The sequence below is a fragment of the Tachypleus tridentatus genome, chromosome 3, assembly GCF_004210375.1.
Source record: "Tachypleus tridentatus isolate NWPU-2018 chromosome 3, ASM421037v1, whole genome shotgun sequence".
Classification (NCBI taxonomy): Eukaryota; Metazoa; Arthropoda; class Merostomata; order Xiphosura; family Limulidae; genus Tachypleus; species Tachypleus tridentatus.
Genome location: NC_134827.1, coordinates 67916830 through 67944161, shown reverse-complemented (window position 1 = coordinate 67944161; position 27332 = coordinate 67916830). Strand labels below are relative to the sequence as shown.

Below are 27332 nucleotides of genomic sequence, written 5' to 3'. Positions count from 1 at the left end.
AAATATGTATCCACAAAAATTTAAATAATTCACAAGTCAAAAACCTTGGTCAAATGCTTGATATAAAAATCTGACATGAAATGTAAGACATCAAAAACATTTTTTGGCATTAAAAATGGAAGTTGAGCATTTCAATGTATGCATTCATTTCTGTTGGTAACTTACCTTATAACTTCTGATGAAATTTTGTCACTGTTTTGCTTCACAAGAAAACAGAATAAAGGTAAGTTAAGCAACAGGACTTCTACATTTTGTTCTTTTCTTTTGTGCTATAAATACAAGTTTTATTTTTTGTTAAGCATCTTGTAACCATCTATAATTCTCTGATTTAAGATAAATAATCACCAATTAAAAGTTTTCAAAAGTTAATCTCTAAAATATGCCATATGTAAAAAAACGTAAGATACAAAAAGTAGAAATGAGGTCTGACAACAGATATTGGTAAAAATTGATACCTGAATGTATTTTCTTTTTATTGGTATTTACTTATTTTGTACTTTATTCATCTAGATTAACACTAACAGAACCTTATAACCACTGTATAACCATGATGGTATACATATACTATAACACTGAAAATACTGTTGTATCTTCACATAATTGGGCAATTTTTCATTAAACTTTAAAAGTATTTTGCAAACAAACTATCAGAAATTTTAAATTTCATACTTTTACCAAAGCTTGCTGTTTAATTATATAATATCAGTGTTAACTGGTTTAAGTGAAAAGTGAATTTTGTACTAAGAATAAAAATACTTTCTTCATCTCAAAATTTTCAAGTTTTATTTGCATAATCCCTAAAATATACTAAATATAATTTTATTTAAAAAAAAACTATATTTTATCTGTTAATATCTCTACCTTAACTATACAAATTTAACCAACCTTGCATAAAAAAAACTAAAATAAATCTAAATTACCCCTTTTTTCCTTTCCAGAATGACCTTAAATTGTAACATGAAACTAAAATTGTTTATCCTAAAGAACTTTAAAATCGTAACGAATGACATCTTTTTATACTTATATTTTATTGTTTTGTCATCCTTTAAACATATCTAAACTCATCCAACCATAAAACTTCATATTACTTGCCAAATATACAGGTAACAACACCCTATCGAGTTAAATAACACACAGGCTACTTGGGAGATGCTCACAAGCATACTTCATAAAACAATATTAATATTTTTATTTATTTTACTTTTAATGAACCTAACTCCATCTAACCTAAAACGTTTCTTCACATTTTAGTTACTTTTATGCTAAATAATAAAGAAAACACATGGAAAACAAGAAATAAACTACTTATCTCAATCCTTTTTTTTTTATTGCTGTTGATTGTTAATGACACATACCTCTACATTTGTATATTAGTAGTAGTACTCCATACATATTTTGTATTTGATACATAATGCTCCAAAGAGCACAGAATAACAACTTGCAAAAATGAAAATACATTCAATAAATATCACAATTATTCTGTTTTCTAACAATGCGACAAGATCCCTTAGAAACACAGATAAACTTATCAATGTCTTTCCCATGACAATAAAACTTGAACAGGAAGCAAAACTGACAATTATTTGTGCAGAAAACAATGTAATATAAAATGTCATTTGATAGACTGAAACTTTGGCTTTCCTTTGTTGTACATAACAAAACTACTGCCAATTTATGAAAGAGGCTCTGACAAGTGGGCAGAGATTTTTAACATTTCTAAATATGGCTCTGAAATCAACTAAGATTGAAAGCTAAAAAATGTTTTGCCTGAGTAATAACTCTATCATTACAATTAATTTATAATTTTATTTTGAACTTCTTGAAGGAATGGTAAATGAATTAAACACAAGAGCAGACATAAATATCACAGTTCTCATACTAGGGGAGACTTAGGTTTTTTTTTTTTTTAATATTTCCTTATCAAATCTAAACTTAAAACTTAAATAATATTAAAATTAACTATCTTTTGATGCCAAGTTTATATGTATATATTGATAACAATCTATATTAATTACATTTTGAATGCAACTCTACAGAAGTTTCTGATATGCACACTTTGAGCTACCAAATGAAGGAGGGCTCTAAGAAACTTGCAACAATGAATAACTGTTCATTTTGAATAGTCCAACATTTAACAAGTTTCGTTCACCTGCATTAGTTGGACAGCAATTTCTTAAACTGTTAGTCTAGATCAGGGGTCACCAAACTATGGCCCACGGGCCGGATACAGCCCTTGAGGTAATTTTGTCTGGCCTGCCAGCAGCTAGCCACTTGGAAATAAAAAGTGACATTTCATCAAATGTCCGACTGTCATAACAAAATAAATCACATTGATGATCACTTTAAGCTGGCAAACACAAGACGTTATGATAAAAAGAAACAAGGCTGTCACGCGCATTTTTAACCAATAGGAAAAATTCTTCTTTCGTCCTTGCTGCCCATCTATTCATATCGAGGCACGTATCTATGAAAGCATTAGAATTTCAAAAACAAGTACAGACTTAACTTTGTCCTATCAACTTATCTTATAAATTCAGCGGCCTAGGGTTACCGCTTCAGCAAGCTCATTTCTCTTAGTAGTCGGGATATGAGCTTTTCGTAACTCATTCTTGGGTAAGTGTCGTGGCAAACGTACTTTTCAATATATTTTGTTTGCGTGTTCTTGGACCAGTACAATACTTTTTTCACAGCATTCTGCGTTTTTCATTTTCAGATCCTGTTTTTTTCACCCATCGTTATGGCTGCTTTTAAAAGAAGAAAAGTGGACTCTGAGTGTCGTGCTTTCAATGAAGAATGGGGAGAAAAGTACTTCTTTGTGGAAACAAAAGACCAAAAAGCTACTTGTGTGATATGCACCGAAAGTTCTTGGATCAGTAGAATACTTTTTTCACAGCATTCTGCGTTTTTCATTTTCAGATCCTGTTTTTTTCACCCATCATTATGGCTGCTTTTAAAAAGAGAAAAGTGGACTCTGAGTGTCGTGCTTTCAATGAAGAATGGTGAGAAAAGTACTTCTTTGTGGAAACAAAAAACCAAAAAGCTACTTGTGTGATAAGCACTGAAAGTGTTGTCGTTTTGAAAGAGTACAATCTTTGGCATCACTATGAAACAAAACATCTGTCAACATATTTGAAATTTTCAGGAAAGTTCCGTTCTGAGAAATTTGAATCCATGATACGTGTTTTTGAATCTCAAAAGAATCTCTTCACGAGAAAGTTTGCTGAAAATGAATCTGTCACTCGTACAAGTTACAAAATAGTGCAACGGATGGCAGAGCGAGGAAAACCTTTTACTGACGGCAACTTCATCAAAGAGTGTGTGATGGAAGCAGCAAATGAGCTGTGTCCTGAAAAAGCCAATTTCTTTGAAAGTATCAGCCTTTCAGCAACTTCAGTTGAACGGAGAGCAGAAGAACTTGGAGAGAACATCACATTACAGATACGCCAAAAAGCTAGAAACGTCCTATGGTATTCTCTGGCACTGCATGAGTCTACTGATCTCTCGAGTGCGTCACAACTTCTCGTGTTCATTCGTGGAGTTAATTTGGACTTTCAGATCACGGAAAAGTTGGTATCAGTTTGCAGCATGCATGAAAGATCAACTGGAGAAGACATTTTCATGGAAGTGCATAAAACTTTGCAAGACTATAACCTTCAGTGGAATCAGCTTAGGGGCGTAACAGTTGATGGAGGAAAAAACATGGCTGAAGTAAAGAAGGGTCTGGTGAGGCTGATCATGAAACAGTTGGAAGATCTTCAACTCCCAAGTGCTCTGTTCATACACTGCATCATACATCAGCAAGCACTCTGTGGAAAAGACTTAAGATATTTTTTGCATACTGAAACCAGTCATTTCTGCAGTGAACTTCATTCAGGGTCATGCACTTAATCATCCTCAGTTCAAGGCGTTTCTTAAAGAAATTGATTTGGATTTCTGTGACTTACCTTATCACACGGTGGTGAGGTGGCTCAGCTGCAGTAAAGTCTTGTCTCGTTTTTATAAGCTGAGAAGAGAAATAGAGAAATATACAGCTGATCCACTTCTGTCAGATCCAACCTGGTTGTCAAAGTTGTCATTTTTGGTTGGCATCACATCCCACATGAATGAATTGAACTTGAAACTTCAGGGGAAGAATAACCTTGTCTGTGCTCTCTATAGAATCATTAAAGGATTTCGGAGAAAGCTGTCATTGTTTGAAGCACATTTGGAAGGAGGAAACCTCTCTCATTTTCAATGTTTCAATGAGTTTCATGCTGAAATCACAGAAGATGTCAACCTGGAGTTTCAAAAAAAGATTATTGGTGATTTAAATAAGCATTTTTATAGAGATTTTCAGATCTCGACAAAATCAAAAGTGACATTCTTTTTTTTCAGTATCCTTTTGATTGTGTCTTTGATGATGTGCCAGTGGAACGTCAGCTGGAGGTCATCGATTTGCAAGAAAATGACTTGTTGAAAGCAAAACACAGAGAGGGGCAACTTACTGAATTTTACAGCTGCATAGCTGAAGATGATTTTCCAAAGCTAAAGCTGTTCGCACTTGGTATAGCATCAGTGTTCAGAACAACTTATATCTGTGAACAAGCATTTTCAAAAATGAAGTATGTGAAGTCGGTACATCGATCAAGGTTGACTGATGAACATTTAAAAGCAATTCTAATGATTGGATGCAGCAATTCAGAACCGAAAATTGAAGATATTTTGAAAGCCAAATGCCAATTTCATAAATCTAACTAACTTTTTTGCAGCTTAGTGAAATTCAGATAGGTACTCACTATGTGCAACGTGACAATTGTTTTTGCTAATGTCACCTTCTTTGATAACCTTTCGGTAAATAAAAAATGTTGGTTGTATTTCTGTTTGTTTTTTTATTATATGTGTGTATTGTATGCTACTCCCACATGGCTAATGTGGCATCCTAAACTTAGTGTTGTCTTTTACAGAGAGCTTTCCTTCTAACTTATGAGTATTGAACATAATGATCATGCGGCCCGCGCTTCTCATTCCCCAAGTAATTTGGCCCTCTGTGAAAAAAGTTTGGTGACCCCTGGTCTAGATATTCATTCCATTATTGCAGGAAGGTAAAACAAAACACAGAATATGACTGTGAAAGATGAGTACTGTTGAATTTCATCTTTTACAGTGACAGCATCAGTTTATTACTTAATTTCATTTGTCTCTACAATGTTTATTTCACATCGATCTTACTTAGTTGTCTCTATAATAGGATTAAACTTATTTTCTATGATACCCTGGTTTATATAAAATTTAAAAAAAAATTACATGAGAAGGAAAGACAGCATGAATTTTACAAAGCATATCCAAACCTGAAATGTAATTATATGGAGAGAGATGGGGGGAACTATCAAACAACAACACAGCCACAAAATAAACATCAAATACTATGGCACAGATCATAAGGTTGACCATTAGGTAATGTGTCCTATTGAGGTACTAGTGAAAGTAAGACCAATATATTTGAAATTTGCTTTGTTTCATTATTTGAATGTTAAACATTGCTGGACTACATTACTACATGTAGTGTTTATCAATTATTAAGAATGTATCTCTTATAGTGTTGCCTTGTTTCATTACTGCAGTTTGCTAAAACATTGCTGGACTACTTTATTAGATGCAGTTTTTACCAATTACTGTACGGTACTGTACTACCATTATTTGTGTGAAGCAACATTGCCATGTTCCTCTAAACATAGCTGTGTTAGTGCACCATTGTCTGAGAAAATTATCTTTATTACCATTATTTGTGTGAAGCAACATTGCCATGTTCCTCTAAACATAATGTGTTAGTGCACCATTGTCTGAGAAAATTATCTTTATTACCATTATTTGTGTGAAGCAACATTGCCATGTGCTTAAATAACATAACTTAAATCACTTTAAGTATTCTTAAAAATACTCACTGTCTAAACATAATGTGATACAGCACCATTGTATGAGAAAATTATCTTTTCTTCTGCAGAAAGGCCATGTTGCACCCTTAAAAAGAGTTATTCAAGAGTGGACCAAACTTTTTCTCACAAATGCATAATACATGTAAAGATTGTGCTGTTTAACTTCATTTCAGATATATGTTACCCTTTTCAACAATGCATAACAGAAGCCCCCTGAACTTTAGCATGATAATAACTTGCCATCCAGAAGATATGTGATATTTTACAAAATCATGGAAACAGTTTAAATACTATCAGTAACTTCTGTATGAAGTTATTCATTTAGCTTTCATTCTCATACTCGTTATACTTTCTTTGTTTGAACCTGCATATGCAAATGTTTTTCAAGTATTTTGAAATGTACCATAACATTTCTAAGCACATGGAGCCTCCATTCTGGGAACATTTGTCCAGGAAGCCTCATCAAGACTTGAAGACATTCTATTGTCACCACTTCAGTCACAGTCACTGACCACTGAGACTTCTGTTCATTGGTTACTTTTCCAACATTAAAATTTTGGATATGTGTTGACTGCTACAAAATAAGAGAAACATTTTACTTTCAAACTAAACAACAAATAAATGTTATGTTTGATTAAAACAGTTTTTGAAATATACATACATATCTTCCAAATACTTAACATACATACTAGATATATCTTCCGAATACCTAGCATACATACTAGTACGCTCATTTTCACTAATTTACCCATTTGCATTCTTTTTCTGTTAAAGACAAAAAGAAACAGTTACAATAACACTGAAAAAAATGAAACACAGACCTACTTCTTACAATGCACGAGATAACTCTGGGGAAGAGAGTGCACTTAGCAAACTTTTAGTTAGCTTTACTGTCACTGTTTATTATTAGATTCATACACTTTTCTTTTATCTTATAATTGCATCCCATTAATGGTGAACAGAAATTTCAATTTTGCATACATCCAAGCACTTTCACCTCAGTTTATTTTCATTTACAAATTTAATTTTATAACTTATTTTGCCAAACACAGTAGTCACTGATTTCAGTTACAAAATCACTCACAAAACAGTGCAGGGGATGATAAATATTTATTGGTGGCCCAAAATCCAACCTTTAAACATAGCAGTAAGTTGGAATATTTACTGAATATTTTGCTACTACTATTCTTGGTCAAAATCATTTTATATCTCACAACATTCTTTGTTTTCAATTGACTATAAGTTCATTTTATTATTCAGTGTCTGGATATAATAAACTTAGCAATAATGTTCTGTAAATAAAGATTTAAATCATTGGAATGGTTTGACATTTTACCATATTCTTTTAATCCAATAAAGTTTCATGTCTTGTCATAAAAGACAAGTGCTACAAATTCCAGATAAACAAAATTAAATGCGAAAAAAATTTAAGATCACGAGGAAGAGACTAAAGAAATTAAATTTCTCAGACTTGTGGTTTATTCCTAAGACCTTTAAATATCATACTAAGTTTTGCTGTTCGTTTTTATCATGGGAGTCACACCTAATCACTTTCTTACATAACTATAAGCTACCTCTCACAACAATTTGTTCACTGCACCTGATATACACAGTTTATAGTCTGATCTACCTAATGTATTTAAACTTTGCTTGTATTTACTTTCAAAGCTGTTATTTATTTGTTGTTATTCCCACCATGTTATGATCTCACAGATTTTGATATAGATGGAACTCTTGAAACAGAAAAGGAAAACCAAGAGTGAAACCCAACTTGGTTAACTGTATTCTCAAAGAAGAATAATGTTTTATTAAATAAAAACAACCCACTGGGATGAGCAGAAGAAGTCTACAGTAAGAGCACTGTTTACATGTAAAACTCATAAGTAAAATATGAACATCATTTTTTACATTTTCCTTCGTGAATAACACAACATGAAAAAATATATTAACTACACAATATTTCTGAGTAAAGAAGCTGTTGAAATAGAATTATAAATATCATATTTACTTACATTATAAAATATCATAATCAGATGTGTACTCAACACTCACACAATAAAAGTTTTACAAATATAACCAAATTAACAAAAGCACATACTGCTTCTGACAGCCAAGGAAGTGATATGATGAAACAGGCCTTTTGTTGAATTTCCATATTTAAGTCTTCATTTTCTGAAAATGCATTAAAAAACCATAAAACTTTCAGTAAGTAATTAAATTAAATACCTGTAAAGTGTATATTATTTAGTTTTTGGTGTTGGTCCAAAGTTTAACTCACTAGTTATAACAGTAAAATTACCTAGGCTTTTTGTACGTAAGATTTATACTCAGGGCTTCAAACTGACAGAAGCCTGGGATGCAGTAATCCCCAAAAATGGTGACAGTGCTGTAAAATTTGTTTGCTAGGTGGCCTACATACCTCCTAAAAAATCAAAATAGCCAATTAAAAATTTGACTCCACGTACAATGATGTGATTTTTACCATCCTAAATAAATAGTAATCAATCATGTGTAATCCACAAAAGTCAACACTATGAATCCTCATGTATTTAATGTACATGCACTTTTATTAATAAGAATACTATCATGTATCTCAGAACAACTAATACTGATATTAACACTTATTAATAAGAATGCCATCATGTAACTCAGAACAGCTTTTATTACTAACCAGAGAACAATGTTTTGACCTTCCTAGGTCATCTTCAGGTTAACAGAGAGAGTTTGCGACTGACTGTTCCCAGACATGTCTTATCAATACAAGTGTTAATACCAGCTGTTCTATTTTTATTTCAAGTGGATTTTTCATCATCAAAAGTAATGCCATCACCTTTTCCAATATTCAAACTTTTTGTATCAATGGAATGGAATTGATATATGTAAAAATTTGAAAAATAGTGATTATTTGTACATTTATAAAGATAACTCCTGTTTTCAATTGCAATGTTACATTTTTTTATGTACAGTAAAGTCCACAATATCATTGTACAATACTGCTTATAGTTTAATCTTAAAAACTGTGTCGACAGAAGATAATTTATCTTGAAGCTTCTTTAAGTTTTAAATGGTTGAATTCATCAAAAGTGTTCATTTGAGGCAGTGAAACAAAAATGGGGATTAACTTTATGACTAGGATATGATTAACACATAACATCATGTGATTGTTTTGAAACACTGTTGAGGCTCATTGTCTAAATTCATCATTCACTTGAATTATAAGTTTGAAGACTTTTCCTATCATTCTACACATTTTGAACTAAAAAACTTTCTAATCCATGGGAAGTATTCCAATTGAAGGTCAAATGATGTGACAGTGTTTAAAAGTTTTATTATATATTATGATACAGAAGACTCGCAACTGTGCTAATGAAATTATTTAAAAGTTACTGCCTCCAGACTAAACACACATACTTTCACCAAATGTGTCTCAAACCTCAGTACTTACACTGTGCCACTTTTTACACTTATATAAAATCATGAAATATTAGCTTTTACTGTTGATAAAGATGTATTCACTCCTCTGTTAGCTACAGGTGCAACAGGCAGCTGTTTATACATTTCTCCATCTTCAAGATATGTTTGTTTTAAAACATTTATTTCCTCCTCAAAAATCCCAAAACATTAATTTTTATCATTCAGAAGCAATCCAACCAACTAGCAATCACATTTTTCATGACATGACTAATTTTAAGGTAACTTTTTGGAAATTACAGAATGCACTGTGTTATTAACAAGCATAATAGTTTGGTGATTTTCCACTTTCTGCAGCTCAAGACTGTGGTAATCAAAACCATCACATATTTTCAGTAAATGTATTTTACTAGACCCTTACATAACACAACAAATTTCAAGGTAGTCAATTAAGAAACACATGAGATATAAGAGCTCCAACTTTGAATGAATTCTTTCTTTTTATTTTTTCCAAAAGTATGGAAACTTTATTTGATAGAAATACATACTTAACATTTATGGATTTTTTTCAGTTTTAATACAGTCACATCATTCTCCTTTTCATTTCTAAGTTGAACAAAAACGTGATTTGGTTAATTAATGCGTGAATACTGGCTATATAATCCTGAACAATGCTACAAATGTAGCTACCAGTTTGGTCACCAATTTTGATTTCATTATTGTAAGTTGCACAGTCAATCATTCTTTGGATGCACTAAATGTTTTTTTTTGTTAGGTTTATAAGTAATACAACAGTCTGACAATAAAATTGAATATTCCATAGCTGTCCAATAGCTTAACTATTTTGTAAATATCTGTTAATACCTGTTTATCACTTTCAACTTGCAGTGAAATCTCCACCACTGACATGTGCAATTTAAACAATTAACATTCCCATTGGAAAGTAATGGAACACTTCAAACATATAATTGGTGGGGACGCACTGTCTTCAGCACACTACTCATACAAAGAGCTAATACACAGTATGGTACAAACAAGAAATAGCATGGTGTGTCATCCTTAGAAATAAAAGATAAAAAAAGTTATTCTTATATCATGATTTTCAGAAATAGTAAAGACTATATATCAAGCATGCCAATGACATTTATGAAAAAAAGAGGAAAAGGTATATTGCCTGGCGCCAGAGGTGCCACAGCGAGGCGTAACTGCGCCTGACTACAGGGGTCCGGGGGTATAAAAGCAGTTAAATGAAATGCTACTGGCAACTGATGTTTTTTGTATGTAGATGGCAGAACTGAACAAGAATAGCTATTTATATCAGAAAAGGTAATGTACCATATCAGAATTTTAGTTATATTTCAACTTACAGTATTTAGTTCTTTGATTTTTTCTGATAACTTCTATTATAGAATGTACTTTACAAGAAACTATAGAATCAACCTTAATACTCTATGTTTTGGGAATCCAAGTGGCTCCCTCACAAAATTAAGCTTGAACCCTGTAAAATGCCCTTTAAGAATTGCTTCAATAAGCCTACAGATCATTAAAACTGTGTCTTTTGTAGCAGACACAAAATAAATAATTTCTTATTTCATTACACATCAGAAACAGTAATATTATAAAATATTTTACTGTACATTCAATAAGAACAAAAGCTGAAATTTATGTGAAGATTAAAGTCTCTTAAAAACCAACAAATATAAACCTGACTGTTTAAAACTATTATCTCTAAATTACAAATAAATCCAACATCACAAGAGTATCCAGAAAAACACAATATTTATATCTATATATAAATTACAGTGTACATATTTTTCAAAAACATGAATTGTTAGCAAAAGAAAAGTGGTTTTTGAATCTCAAAGAATCTCTTTCTTCATATAAAATTTAGAGTTACTAATATCAAGTCTTTACAAATAAATGTTTTTTACTTTTAAGGATGTTTTATCCTAACAGCAACAAAAACAATTATATTTTATACTCAAGTATGGAATCAATATTAAGAAATGTCATTACCTACTAGCTATCTCACTACGAGGTCAGTTGATTCAATCAACCTCGTAACCACTATGTACTCATTGCAGTTTCCATATGATAAGTTTTAACATAGTATGTATACACTGCTGGCCAATGAACAAAGAGGAAAAATATGCATTTTGCATTGAGGGACTCAACCATTTATTTGAGTAGAGTTTCAAAAGATGACAATACAAAAAGGGAAAACAGAAATAAAAAACTTTTTGGCATTTGATATGGAAAATGTGAACACTATGAAATAAGCCTAAATACCAGCTGGTCAAATGTTTAAGACCATACTGAAACAAAGAGTTAATCGGTAAACAGGTAATGAAATTTAGTCATTTGTGTTCAAGCATTAGCATTGTCAACATCTCCCACTGACATCTCCTGTGTTACATTGGGTAAAAACATGGCAAAGGCTAAAAAGTTGACAGTGTTTGAACGTGGCAGAATTGTCGAGCTGCAAAAGCAAGGTCTCTCTCAATGTGCCATCACTGGCTGGTGAGATTGGGCATAGTAAAAATGCTGTTGCAAATTTCTTAAAAGACCCTGAGAAATATGGAACGAGAATTTCAAGTGGTTGGCTATGAAACTTTCGCCAGGGTTGAGCAGGAGGATTTGACGGGTTATCTGGCATATTGGACTATGCCAAGTTTTGTCATTGTCCTATCATTACAGGACAATGCTGCAATCTACAATGCCCACAGGACAAAGGACATTTTCATTGCAAATAACGTGATTCCTTTGAAGCATCCAGCGTGTTCGTCTGAACTGAACCTCATTGAAAATGTTTGAGGAAAGTCTATAGAAATGGACGTCAATTCAAAACAGTGCATGATCTTCGTGAAGCCATCTTCATCACTTGGAACAGCATTCCAGCTAGCCTTCTGCAAACGCTTATATCAACTATGCCAAAGTGAATGTTTGAAGTTATTCGCAATGACAGACGTGCAACTCACTACTGAGACCTCTTGCTGGGCATTTCCTATACTGTTTAGGATTTCTTTTCGGTATGGTCTTAAACTTTTGACCAGCTAGTATTTAGGCTAATTTCATAATGTTCCCATTTACCCTATTAAATGCTAAAAATGTTTTTGTTTTTTATTTTCCCTTTTCTTATTTTCATCTTTCAAAGCTCTACTCAAATAAGTGGTTGAGTCTAACAATGCAAAATGCATATTTTTTTCTGAATGTTCATTGGCCTTAAGATTTTGGCCAGCAGTGTATATGTGTACCTACACAAAATTTGGCAAACTTTTAATAAACATTAGAAGGTATTTTAAAAAAATTAATTAAGTATTTTTACTGAAGATTTCTTCATGAATATATAACTTTTTTTCTACCATTTTATATGCAAAGTGATTAAAAAGATTTATCTTAAATTCCTTTAAACTTACAAGAGCAGTATATGTCTATTTGCAATTCAATTTTATTGTTTTTTTCCCTTTGGGCCATGTCTAACTATTGTCTGTGCCATTATAAGTTGTAAATCACTTGGCAAAACTGTAGCTCATGTTACATTATTAACTTACTTTAAGCATGAGCTACTCACAAGCATACCTTACTTTATTATGTTATCATTATTTATTTTACCTTGTCTAACCTTAAGTCATCCTCTTTTCTATATTTTAGTTTGTTTTATAAAATAAAGAATATAAATACAAGAAATAAAGTACATCATCTGGGCCTTTATTGTTGTTGATTGTCAGTGAAACGTAACCCTATTTTTATACTAATGTCATTACTGCACTAAAGTTTTTATTTAATTAAATAATGGATCAAAGATCAGAATAATAATATGCAAAAATCAAACAATATTACATAACTATCACGATTTTTTGTCTTTATAACAATGCAACAAGAATCTTTACAGATTAATCTAAGCTAATCAATGCGTTTTTCATGGGAAAAGAGCTTATACTTGAAGTTAAATGCGATTATCTGCACAGAAAACAACATGATATAATTTCATAAATAAACTATGGCTTTCAGTTACTTATAAGTAATATAGTATTTAATATCAGAGCTAACTACTGGAAATTTCTGAAAGGTGACAGGAAGGTGTGTCAAAATGGGTCTAATTTTCTATTTGATAGTTACGTATCCAAATAAGAGTGAAAGCTATGAAAATTATGCTTTGCCTGAGCAATAATGACATTATAACGAGAAACTTAAAGTAAATTTTGTACTTCTTGGTGAGATGGTAAATGAGTTAAAGAAGAAGGGATACCTTAAGAGTTACTGTCACATTTCTCACACTCACAAAAATTCAGAATATTTTTGTGATATTCCCTTGTAAAATTAAGATCTTATAAACTATTAAAATATGAACTATTATTCATGTTTTTATGTTATACTTATTGGTGTAGCATAAAAATTATTTTGATTAAGTTTTGAATTCAAATCACTAGAAACTTTGTGAGAAGCTCAAAAAAGAGGATTAAGCCTGAAATTTGTTGTATTTACACCAATATATCATAACAAAGTTGTTTACAGATGTATTAATGTAAAAGTTATACTTTTTTTTATATTTCTATACTGACATCACATTACAAATCTCTTTCTACATATTGTGACATAGAAGTTCAACTTTACCTGCTAACTCAAGCAAGGAATTAATAAGCTTCACACATGACAAAAGTATACCAGATGTCAAAGATGGAGAAAGGACAACAGCAAGGCACAAGTTAACCAAAGATACTAGAACTGGATGTGGAGACATTTCTTGGAACATCTGACTAATACTTAATGCTCGTTTTGTTCCATCTGAAAAGCTTGTGCAAAAATTTAAATAAATACAAAGTTAAAACAACGTTTCACAAACAAAATAATATCAAACTTCAATTAGATTTAGGATCTATTACTATTTGAATTATTGGTGGTTTGATATGGTAAGTAGTACTGTTACAAAGTCTTCTCTTGACTAACTCTCTAGGCATTTCAAATTTTCTTTACCGAATAGAAATACTGATAATTTTTGCATGTTAGACTAGTAGTCAGATGTGTTTTAAGTGACTTATGTGTGTAATAGTCAGATGTGTTTTAAGTGGCTTACGTGTGTAATAGTCAGATGTGTTTTAAGTGACTTACGTGTGTAATAGTCAGATGTGTTTTAAGTGTGTAATTAAAAGATAAATAAAATTTGATAACCAGAACTGGTCAGCTAAATAAGAAAAAGAAAGAAGAGGATTCATAAAGAAAACAGTACTTCATTATGAATGAGTTAAAAATATTATGTTCAAAATCAATGTCTTAACACAGAGAGTTTAATTACACTTGGTAAGAAATGTGTTGCTGCAGATCCAAGCATTGAATTCACAGGTGACATATTTAATATCTAAATATATTTCCAGCTATTCAACAGTACAATGTCACTGATGTAGGTTTATGTCTAAAGGACTGTGTGATCTTCCTTTTCAGACAAACATCCATACTGGAGACTGTCAGTTACACCACAGACTAATCAGAAGCAGCATCCTCATTCACAAGCAGTAACTGTGAAGAACACTATTAACCAAAAAAACTTTCCAATAAACAAAAATTTGAATTCAAAATTCTAAATCCTCTAGCCAAACTTTGAAACCAAAAACCTTGCTAATGAGGGAAATGGTTGAAGAACCTAGAATCACATGCCTGTCAAAGTTCCTTGATACAGCTCCAATGAACGTTATATCTTTTGTCTGATTAATTTTCTCAACACTAGCTCAGTCAATTTCTCTTTGTACTTGTTTAGTCTTTATAGAGTTAACACTTCCAGCTTTCAATATAATGTGTATATATTCAGAAAATTTTGCACTCTCTCACATACAAAAAAATAATACATTAAATGAAGTATTTTTAATAAACTAAAATAAAGATTTTGAGTATTTGTTTTGAGTAGTACATGTGCAAAGTAATTTTTATGATAAGATTAAAAATACTTTATCTCATAAATCTCAAATTTCTTATGTGTGATCCCTAAAGCCTTCTAAATACACTTCAAAGCTAGTGAAGCTTTATATTTTATCTGTTATTTTCTATATTCTATCTCCAAACATAATCATTCAATTTGACCAATCATGTAACCAACTACCAAATTACTCTAAGTTACCAGTTTCTTCTGATATCAGTATACAACTATTTATAATTACAATTAATTGCCCTTTGAAGGATGTCTAATTACTATCCACACCATCATCAGTTACTTGTAGTGAAATTTACTATTATTTGTTGAGAACAAAATGTTATGTAATATGTTGTGTAACAGAAAAAAACATGGACTTTTTATTTGTTATGGGTAATATATAATTAAACATATGTGAGAGCTCTTAATATCTTGTAAGAGAAGATGTGACAGGAGGATTTGATTTTCTATTAAAAGTTCTGTAACTAAACAAAAGTGAAGGCTATCAAAAGTATGGTTTGTCTGGGAAATAACAATTCTATGGTGAGTACTTTATGTTTAATTTTTCACTCTTTCAAGGGGTGGAGAAAAAACATTTAACAGATAAAGTGCTTAGAAAAAAAAGTCACATCTTCTAACAGGGAAAATTCAGGATTTTATTTAATATTGCCTTATAGAATTAAGTACTTAAAACGTTTGTACTATTAAAAATGGATTGTTAGCTGCAAACATAGGCTATATACAAATTGGTGTAACATAAACAAAAAGTTGTTTAATTAAATTTAGAATGTAAGTCACAAGTCTTGTGAAATGCACAGTAAAGATACCTCTGGTAATATGGGTAATAACTTGACCTTCAGAAGAGATATTGCTCAAAATAACATTATTGAAGTTAAGGTTTTTATTCATTTCTATGAAGACTTCTTGAACCTACATGTTTTTTTCTAACATCATGTAAATATTTTATGTTTCACTTATGTAACACATGTAATAACAATATTTGCAAAAATTAAGGATGATATAGGGATGTGAATGCTAAAAAACACAAACATTTACTGCACATGCATAAAATTTACTCGACCACATGCTGCAGTCACGTCAATTAACAGGGAAAATACTGTAAAGACACCAGGACATGACGTACAAAACCATGCATACATGTGTAGATGCTAGTTTTAGTCTTGCTAAAATTGTGAAGACAAGTATATCACCTAATAATGTATTGTTTTGAAAACTGAAAAACTAGTGTTCTTAAACTCATTCATCAACAACATACACAGACCCATCAGATGCTTACCTGCTTGATCTCCTTTCAACTCTCAGTATTAAGTTCTTCTTTATTTAATTTTACTGAAATAGTTTTGGCAGATATCATGTTTGTGCAATGAAACAAAAACCTCAACACAGAAGTAATTTTGTGTAAAAGAAGTGAGCACACCATGAGAGTTGTGAGCTCTTCCCAACAGGGATGTTTGTGGATCAACTGTTCCCCCTTTCAATTCCACATATTTGTTTGACTTTGAGGGATTATTAGATTTTGAGTTTGAGAATTATATTTCAAATATTTATTTCATTAGAAAACCAGGAAGGAGGTGGGAAAGAGCACAAAGATTGTGGTTTATAAATTGTGGTTTTTCTTCTTCTTCATGTTGACTGTTAATTGATGTTGTAACTGTATGATCCAGTTCCAGTGTACTCTAAGTAGTATTTTATGTTACTTGTATGTCAAGGTTAAAGTGTCAATTGGCATTACAGTTATTTCAATATCAAATATAACTGATATTTTCTTAATTAGTTTTGAAAAACTAGCAAGGTGGAGTGCCCTTTTTAGGAGAGGGAATAAAAGTTCCAATGCCCAAGTGAGTTTTTTTGAACGGGAGAGGGAACTGAGATACTTGAAGAAAACCCATTTTTTTATACGACATACAAAAAATATCTGTCCTGTGCTATGGCTATAAATAGAAACATGACAAATTTGAACCCCAGGTGTCCAGTTATTTTTATTGTTCTCTTTGCAAAATAAATTGTATGTTATGTGTTTGACAGCAACAATTGTGATTTTATGTGAGCTGTGAGCTCATTTCTCCTTTCTGCTTTATTGTAATACTTGAAATGAAGCTTGTTTGTCTGTTTCTTAAAGTGGGTACACATTGCTAATTCTATGCAAATAACTTAAAACGGTAAACTGTATGAGCCTTAGGGCTAACCTAAATGTCTGTTTCGTCATAATTGTAAATTTTTGAGATTATTATCTGATATGTTGTTTGTTATCTGACACACATATTCTATAACAAAGAGTACAAATATTTTCTGTATTGTTAAGAGTTGTGTCTGGTGAGCAGCTTCTACATTTATCTGTAATAAGTTTGATGTAATTAATGAAAAGAAACTTGTACCAAGAAATTTAATATTTAGTTATTTTTACTTCTAAATTTAATTTAATATTCTTTGGGTTTTTTTTCACAGGTTTTCATAGTTTTTGATAAAAAAAAAAAGCATGTTTGCTCGTGTTGTTGTTGGGTTTAATATAACCTCCATTTGGTACATCATTCTATAATTAAGTTCAGCAGTCGTGATCATTGGGTTTCTTGATACACTCAAAGTGGTTACATCATTGCTATAATGGGAATAGCATTACATGTTAGATTAGGGAAAATGATGTATAGAAATACAATAGGAATAAACCTTGCAACACTCCTGCAGTAATATTGTGTGTTTTGGTATTGTATTGTGTACTTTAATTTGAGCTGTCCTGTTAGGAAGAAAGTTAGATATCCATGTAATTATAGTGTGAAATGTAAAGTTTCAAACAATCCTTATATAAAACAATTTGCAGCCATCTTGCAGCCAATATATGTTTGTAAACTGAACTCAATGCTAAGTAGTTGACTCTTTTTTATTATTTTCCAACAAAAATATAAATACTAAAAGAATAGAATAATATTACTGTTCTGCAAGCTATGAAACACTTGATATTGGTAACTTGTTGTTCAAACAAAGCTATAACTCAACTTTAACAGTTATAGAACAACAGCTTGATTGCAGCAGTTATATGTTCTCAGCCATTCCTCGCATACTAAACAATGGCATGCTCACTGAAAGATAATGTTTCATGAAATAATGTATATTCATTAATAGTATTATATTATGAAACCATTTGGAGTAGCTAAACATACTATGTGATGAAATGTTAGATAATCATAATTTATATTAAAACAACCATTAATCACTTTTCAAATCATAAATCAGTGATAAAACACCTTTCATCATTCTCTTTTTCTATTGATGATAGAGAGGATACAATGTCCACACATGTGGTGAGCCCATTTAGATATTTCACATCAGCTACGTTCTGTCAAAAAAATATTATGAAAACTCTAATACACACTGTAAAACAAAATAGTAATGCTGATGAAAAAAACAAGAAATGAAAAAATAATGGTAACACACTTGAAAAGGAAAAAAAACTTATTATTAACTAGCCACAGAGCATCTATAACATTAACACTTTTATTTATTTGTGTGGAACTTTTCTCAGAAATTTCTTGAATGACAGCTACAAATTGCATCTCATTGTATGTTGGTTTTTAATTTAGACTAACCTTACCTGTTATTTTGCTTACTCAAACTTTTTAATGAAATGACTATTGTATATGATAGCACAATGTCATTGTCACAATTGGACTTCAATTTCAACTTGTGTAAGCTATTTCACACAAACAAAACTTAACCAGTGTGCAATTTCCTAATTGAATGAATATTAAACTAAATACAATTTCCACAGGTATTCTTGACTTATCTAAGTCTAAAATCAGCATACACAGTTTATTCAAAATGTCATGCTTATCTCTTCATAAACATGCATTCAAAAGTTTCTACACACTCAACTAAGTTTGTCTCCATTACAACTTTACATTTACTTTACTTTGCAATAATTTGACTTTGGTTTGTAAGAGAGATTGATATAGACACCTCTTAGCTACATTTTTTATGAGTTGTTTTTTTTTTGCAACTCAAAACTAGATCTTGACTAGTTTTATTTTAAAATGATGCAAAAGAATTAACTTAAATGAAAACTACCACAAATGATTAAGAAATCTTGACAAGCAAAGAGCACGAAAACTACCACAAATGTTTGGGGATCTTGACTTGTTTTATTCTAAAACTATAAAAACACATGCAGTGGTAGAAATATTCTAAATTTTCAGCAGGACACAGGTCCTGCGGGACAGTGAAACTTGCCAGACATTTGAAGTTTAGCAAGACACCTCAAAATTGTCACCAGACATTACAGAAAACAAGAAATCAAGTAGAGACAATTATTATATAAAACAGAATCATTTTATTTATGGCACTGAAACATTATTTCAAAGCAAGTGGCAACAAGCCTTGTATCCATTAAAAATGACACATCAATCAAACTGGTAGATTTAGTCATCCAGCACTAAAACATCAGCTGATGTAGACTCAGTATCTCTATTGTCTCTACGTGTGTGAGTTTCATGTGGACTCACAAATCATCTGGTTTTTTTACTGTCCTTCCACCAAAATTCTACAGACTTGCACAGTAATTCTGTACTTGCAAGATTACAAGTCTTATTCTAATTTTATTGTCATCAAGTCATTAAGAGAATCATTTATTAGTTTGGATTGCCAGTCATCCTTAACAACTGGCATCTGGGAAAATCCACGTTCTTGTTCAGCAGATGACACGGAAATCACCTGCATGAGGCATACCAAGGCCAACACTGTTGACCCAGGGAAAGGTTTACCGTCGTCAACAGTAATTTGACTTAACATGTGGATTCTGGGTCCACTTAACATGTGGATTTGGCAAGTCTTGTGGCTTTGAGCAGTGTCTCATGTAAGTCAGCTTGGCAAATATCAGCTGCAATGTTGAAACCCTTAGCTTCTAGCAGAGCACCAGAGTGATCGAATAGTGTCTGAAGTTCATTATGGCCATAAGATGACAATGCTTCCTTGCTTTTAGGCTAGTTGCTTGGTTCAAAAATTTGAAAGGCACCGATAAAATCCTTATCAAATTCTTCAAATCTCTCATTCAGATATGTGACAATTTTACCTATGAAGATGGCAGTTTCTTCAGCCACGGATTGAGCAACTGTCTCTTTTATAGCACGTTTTGAGCCTCTGGCCCTTGCGTGACCACTAATAGCAATCAACTTTCCTCTAAGTAACCACTTGCCAGTTTGTTCACATGTTGTGAGCTCTTTAACAATTTTCTGGGATCTCTCAACATTATTCAGATTGCCCAGCTTCTCTTTGCAAACAGTGAGTTTGTCAGAAACAATGTTCACAGTAGCAGAACTGTCTTGCATTTTGACACTAAGAGATATCAAAACAGCCAGAACTGCCAAAAGTATGTCCATGTACAGGATGAATTTAAGGCTTGTCAAAGTACTGTATAATCCTGCAGCTTTCTGTCCATGTTCCCCATTTTCATGCAGCTTTACTTGATACAAATGCTCTGCTAAAGCTGGCCAGTTATGAGAAACTTACTCCAGGGTGTGCTCTTTGTAGGCCATCCACCAGGTTCCTGTCCCTTTTGTTGGCTTTCTAACAACAATGTTGTTGGCCTTACCAGCTTCTTTGAAACCAGCCCAGTTCTGTGGCAAATTGTCATAAAACTTTCACAGGGTTTCTAAAAAGGTTTGGATACTATCAAGGTAATGAATGTCCTTGATGGTCTTCTTAATTGCAAATTCCAATCTGTGACTAACACAATGGATCCCTATCAAATAAGGTTTTTTGCACCTTCAATCTTTTGACAAGTCCTTTATTTGTGCCAAAATTGACAGCTGTCAGGCATACAATTGATTCAAGCCAGTTGGGAAACTTGCCATATATGGACAATGCTGCAAGTACAAAAAATTAGTACCCAATATCAGTTACTTTCTGTAAAAAAAAAAAAAAAAAATGTAAATTTGTACTTTGGAAAATTCAATTGCTCCATTATCTATTACGCTAGTTTTGCTAGGTTAAGCTCCAATTCTGTCAGTGGTAAATACATGGTTCTTCTTGGTTTAAATCAACTGAAAAATGCTTGAGTTTTCACTGTTGTATATTAATAATGGAATGACTATGTAAACCTGAATTAAAATATTGTCCATTTTAAATTTTCTTAATTGGGAATTCAGGACAAATCCAGAAAATCCCCATCCCAGGTAATTAAGAAACCTTTACCTGAACTAAGTGCCTTCTCTACTGACTGCATACACAGGAAGTGGGTTACTAAGTAACAGTCACTGTCTAAGTATCTTACGTAGACTATCTCCTGCTCAATGTTGGCAGTGTCTGTTGAGCCGTCAGCCATAATGCCAAAGAATAATGAGGTGTGCAGACGAGATCTGACATTAATTCTAATTGTTTCTGCAATATACTTTGTAAAGATAACTGCTTGTTTGTCATTGGCATAATGTTCTGTTAAGTTCATACCAAAGTTGTGTTCCTACAGCAACAGAAGCTCTTGAAAATCATTGAATGATTTGGCATTCAAAGCCATATAAAGGGCAGTCCTAAACAGCACAAGCAAACGATCTTTCTTAGTCTGGTTAAGTTTGCTCAATTCTTTCATTATGGGAGTTATATCAGGTGTTTCTTTTGCAGTCTTAGCTTGACAACTTGGACTGTGAGCACTACTGTTTTCATGCTCCTTAACATCACTTGATCTCAGGTTGGAAGATCCTGTTATGAAGGTGTTCTTCTGCCTTCCACTACTTTGGTCATATTCCTGACAAATTGAGCAAAACATCAGTCCGGTAGTGTTATTATACTCCAGCCATGGTCAGCCTCTATTCCATTCATCCTGGAAACGACGAGTAGGCTTAGGGCCAATACTAGCAGTAACAGTTTTGCTTTAACACTTGGGCTTGGATCAACAATCTTGGGTTTTTTCACTTGGGGTTCCATAGTATTGTATTCTGATTCATTAGTCTTGCTCGTGAAGCCAAACTGAAATAGTTTGTGAGACTTTCCCGTTTTTTTACTATCAGATGCCATGGTCAGATTGTCGTGAACGTTTGGTAGTCACGTGACTATCCGGGATGGCACGGATAAGGCGATCTAAAAAGCACATTTTGTGAGCGTTCACGACCGTTGTTTAAAATTTGTTTGGTTTTATTCTTACATTAAATCTCAAATTTTCCCACTCATTATAGAATATACTTTTAAGCAAAATCTTTGGGCTGTGCATACACAACTTTTGCCTCACTTAGTTTTGAGGGGAGGATGTATTTGTGTCCGATATGTTAGGAATATGACCACCAGTGACTATGTCCAGTGATAGATGGGAAAGTGCCGGTCAAACTTGATTTTTTAAGGACATGTCCAGCTTTAGATAGAAAATTTTGAACCCTGATATGTGTCTACTTTATCACTTAGAACCTCACATGATAAACTTGTTTCAAGTTGATCATCTCCATAAATATCAAGCACATCTATTAAACTACAAGTTAAATAAAAATAATGATAAAAAGTGTAAACTGAAATCAGTTACTGTTCACACCCACAAAGCTTTTTATAACATAGCTGATTTAAACAAGTTATCAGGTTTGGAATGCTCTAAACCTTTGTTTTCTTGGAATTATTGAAGCATTTAAAACAGAACAACTTAGTTAACTAAAGCATTTGTTTTCTGTAAGCAGATTTGTAGAGTTACATCCTTGCCTAGTTGGGAGAGATATTTGACATGTCTAAAAAGTATTGATAATGTCTATACATAATTTACCTCCTTATTAACAAAGTGTGGTAATGTTAGAGTAAAATAACGAATATTGGACTAAAATATGTATCTTGACAGAAAATAGAATCACACTTATCTTATTAAAGTCAAATTTTTTTGAGTGGACTTTCTAAACATTACTAGTTTTGTCAAATAACATAGCATTTTTAAACAGCAAATCTTAACTAGTATCATCTTGAATTACTTCAAGAGCATGTTTATTTAAATCTAACACAACATCCTGATTTACACACGTAAGTAATCACATTTCACTTTGAAAAACAATGTAAATCAAAAAAGTGTAATCACATTTACAATACAAACCTCTGTTTTCATCTTTTCACAAGCTTTTTCAGTTAACTCACAAATTTTCTTATGAACTGCATTCATTCCTGGAGATTTCCATGAGGAATTTCTGCAAGTATTCTCTTGAAATCTTAATAGAAAAAATATACACTGAAATTTTCTTATTCATAATTACAAGTACATTAACTCCTTTTGTAAAAATCATTTTGTTCTAATGTAAGAACTAATAATGTCATTATATTAATGAATTTAATATTAAGTTTTCCATAAACATCCGTTAAAACGAAAAAACTCACTTGTAGAGAAAATTATATATGTAAAAAACAGCTGGTTTTTTTTACATATATATAATTCTCCATAAACAATTTTCTTGTGAAATATGTCATTTCTTTAACTTCTAAAATGCTACAGCTCAAAATGTGATGAAAAGACTGCTACTGTTTCTTAAAGAAGTACATTTTCCAGTTCATGAACCTTTTCATTCAACTACGTTAACCCTTAAATATCTAGGTGCACTGACTCAATACACTTCTGCTGTTTTACTCTACTGCAAAAAAAACACCTTATTTGTTGATATTGTTTAACTTGAACTTTGCACACTTTATGTGGTTTCAATAAAGCTAAGTATTTTATTTTTATGTTATACTTTTATAAATTCAGAGCTTTTGAAATTAAAAACAAATTATTTAAAAATAATTGAAACTCATGCAGATTTTAAATCTCGTTTTCATGTCTTCTTAAATTATTTTATAATTAACCAGAAAGTTTTATTTTATACACATGTAAATGTTTTACCCAATGTCTCTCAACATTTGCCAGAAGAGACAAACATGCATCCTGAGCGATAAAAAAAAACATGGAATAAAAATATCCTTTAGCATATTGGTTTTTCATAACTTTCAGTCATCATAAACAATTGAATCAATGGTCAGTTTTACCAGAATTGGACTTGAAAAAGTACATATATAAAAAAAGTTTTTCACTACACCAAAATTACAAGCAAGCCAATTTTGTTTTTTATCAGAAGGATTCATTTAATATATTCTTTAATATCTTTCAAACTATCTTATATTAGTTTATATTTATTTTTAACACTTATTTTTGGGGATTTTTTTCCTCCACTCAGTAAGTTACTTAGGTAGATAAAAACTAATGCAACAGTCATACTAGCCTTAAAAATGAAATTAAAAAAAGTATTTTAAAATAGCATTTTCAACAAAACAGTTACCTTTTTAAAAAAAATATCAAAATTGTTCTTTTCCAAAGTAATATTTGTTCATATTAACTAAATTAATATGCAAACAGTACTGTATCAAACAGTGACATATGCCTAATATCTAAGCAAAAAGCACATGTGCATGGTAAATGGAATACTAGATACCTCTTTTTTTTTTTTTCATCTACTGTCATTTGCTGCAACAATACTGTGTACACTTATTTACTTCTAGTATTGTTTTATATATTCTAAAGCATATTTATAACAATATAGGAGATTTTAGTGTTGTACTTACAGTTATGCAGTTACTCAAATGCACTGTAGTCAAAACTCAATGGAAAGAAATACAATAATACATCATATTTACTGAAGTAAAAATTTAATATCTGAGATACTCTTCAAGTATCCTAAATTTAAAATCAAATAACATAAAAATTTGAATACAATCAAATCAGCATGTAAAATTAAAGTTTTGGTAATTATAACTTTATCTTACATTAGGGAAAGTATAAAAAATACAAGTAGTTGGTCCATTTGTTTATGGAAAACCTACCGGTGTATTTACTACCATTCCTAATTTCAAGCAGCAACTATTGGAAGCTCTCACCACTAACTCTTGGGCTATTCTTTACCAGTAAACATTGGATTGACCATTACATTGTACGTCTCCCAAATATAAAAGCGCAAACATATTTTATGAATGGTTTTAATGCTGTTTCTCACTAACTGTGCTTTAACTGCATGATCAAAACTATAGTCTTTTCAGATAGTATACAACTATTGTGTTTACAAGTAACAAAACTGTTTAACTTCTTCCTGCTAGTTGATGATTTGTTTTTATGATGAATGAGGGTATGATACATGTCAACTTTCTAAAACTTTACTGTGCAACTCTGTAACCAAATTTTCAGTATTTTTTACACAAAAAAGGGACTTCCACATTAATAATGTAGTACTTCACATTAATCAATGTTGACTGTTCAGTCTTAAAGTAACTAAATAAAATTCAAACAATTCAAAACCCAGCCATCTGGTGGGAAGAGAAAAGAGGGTCATACCATCTTCACCTCAATTTCATAAAGAAATCTCCAACACCCCTGATCCATGAACAGACAAATGTGTTTTGTTTTAACACAGTGTGAGAAACTATACAATCAGTCTGGGAATCTGACATCAGGCATCAAAAAGATGCTTGTGTAATGTACATCATATCATATATAATGACAAAATCCACCCCAAGTGCAGGCATACCCTCAAAATAATAAACACTGAAGCATAGCTGATGGGAAAAAACAAACTGTACTGAGCAGCAAGTACTTCCATTAAGACCCACTATACAGGTGGAATAACAAGAGTATAAATGAGAGTTTATGTTGATTAATTCAACTCAAAATCCAAAACCCAGACACTATGAACTGACATTCACATTGGGTATGATGATGGATCCTAATCAAAGAAGTGAGATGCAATTTTGACTGCTTGCTCCCAAGTTACATAGTGGAGAATACCTTGTCATCTACATCAGTAGAAATCCACAGCAGAAAAGGCACAGCAGAGATAGTCAGTTATTTATTTCTACTTAACTCATGCAGTCCATGAGTAAGTATAGTCTAGAATGGACAAACTTATGAAATAAACCTATCAGAAGGATAAAACCTACAAGAATTCCAATGGAACACCATATTTCTAGAGTGAATGTTTCATTGCCATGAAATTATAATGGTTAAATCATCATGTCCTTACACCGTGGCACATACTAGTGTAGGTTCCAATTACTAAGAAGCTAGATCCATAAAGAAAAATATGGGAAGATGTCCCTGAAAATAAGAGGTATATATACTAAAAAATAACTTAGCCAGTTACAGTCTCAAAAAACAGTGACAGATGGCAACAAGTGGATTATGGTACCCTGACAAGAAAGAAACAGCTACTTAAAGTAATGAATAAGAAATGAACACATGAGAAGTGGTTGACAGATGAAATACCTCCAATGGACAACAGTTTATACGTGTAGGAAAAAGACAAAGTGCATGATCTGAGTGAAACCACGATAAATAAAAGGCCAACTGATTCACAATTCAACAGATCAGGGAGGAAGGAAAAAAACCCATTAGGAAGGAAATTATAAGAGATGGATTCAATGGAAAAACCTTGATGAAGCAACCCAAATCATGTACTGGACTAATAATGTTATCTGGAACCAACTGAGAAGAAATGTGGAAGATGGAAAGAAACAGAAAAGTCGAAAAAACATACTACATGAGACATGAAATGGAGGGAAATAAGATGATCCAGACAAAAGAAACAACTGAAGCAAACCAGCAGAGAAACCCTGATTCTTGCTGCCCAGGAAATCAATTATAGAGATCTGTACCAAAGTGACATGGATGAATAAATATTTTGGGAAGAAGACTGACTGAAGAAGAAAAACTAACATGAAAAACTGGATGTAATCCTGTCTGGACATAATAACAACCAAAACAAAAGGATGAAGAGTTAGAGGCCAAAAACAGAAGAGAAGATTACTTGGGAATTTATAAAACAAATCCAAAAGTCAAGGCAGAAAAATTAGACCAAATCACATGGTGAAAAACTTAAAAATAGAAAATAAGAATGTGTAATGTGGCATACCCTGACATGCAGAAATTGAAAACCCAAATGTGATAAAAGACCCAAGTGATTGAAGTGAGACTGATCAATTTAGTACTTCAAACAGCATCAATCATACAAGACAAATGGATAAAACCCATAGATATGATAGATAAAGGATGAAAAACTGACAATAAAGTTGACAATATCTCAGAATGAAATAAAAAAAAACTGAATACAGCATGAAAGATACCCCAT

At 31.9% G+C, this 27332-nt stretch overlaps 1 protein-coding gene across 1 annotated transcript in view; it reads right to left on the bottom strand.

Moving 5' to 3' along the window:
* The window catches only part of LOC143245891 (serine/threonine-protein kinase ATR-like), a 107006-nt gene that overhangs the window by 64336 nt on the left and 15338 nt on the right, over nucleotides 1–27332 (bottom strand). Inside the window, exons 4-9 of the mRNA XM_076492144.1 lie at nucleotides 23288–23399; nucleotides 18486–18577; nucleotides 13938–14116; nucleotides 8011–8084; nucleotides 6316–6486; nucleotides 166–269 (exon numbers count right to left, since the gene is read on the bottom strand). Coding sequence (XP_076348259.1) covers nucleotides 166–269; nucleotides 6316–6486; nucleotides 8011–8084; nucleotides 13938–14116; nucleotides 18486–18577; nucleotides 23288–23399 — 732 coding nt within the window. The remainder of the gene's footprint in view (nucleotides 1–165; nucleotides 270–6315; nucleotides 6487–8010; nucleotides 8085–13937; nucleotides 14117–18485; nucleotides 18578–23287; nucleotides 23400–27332) is intronic.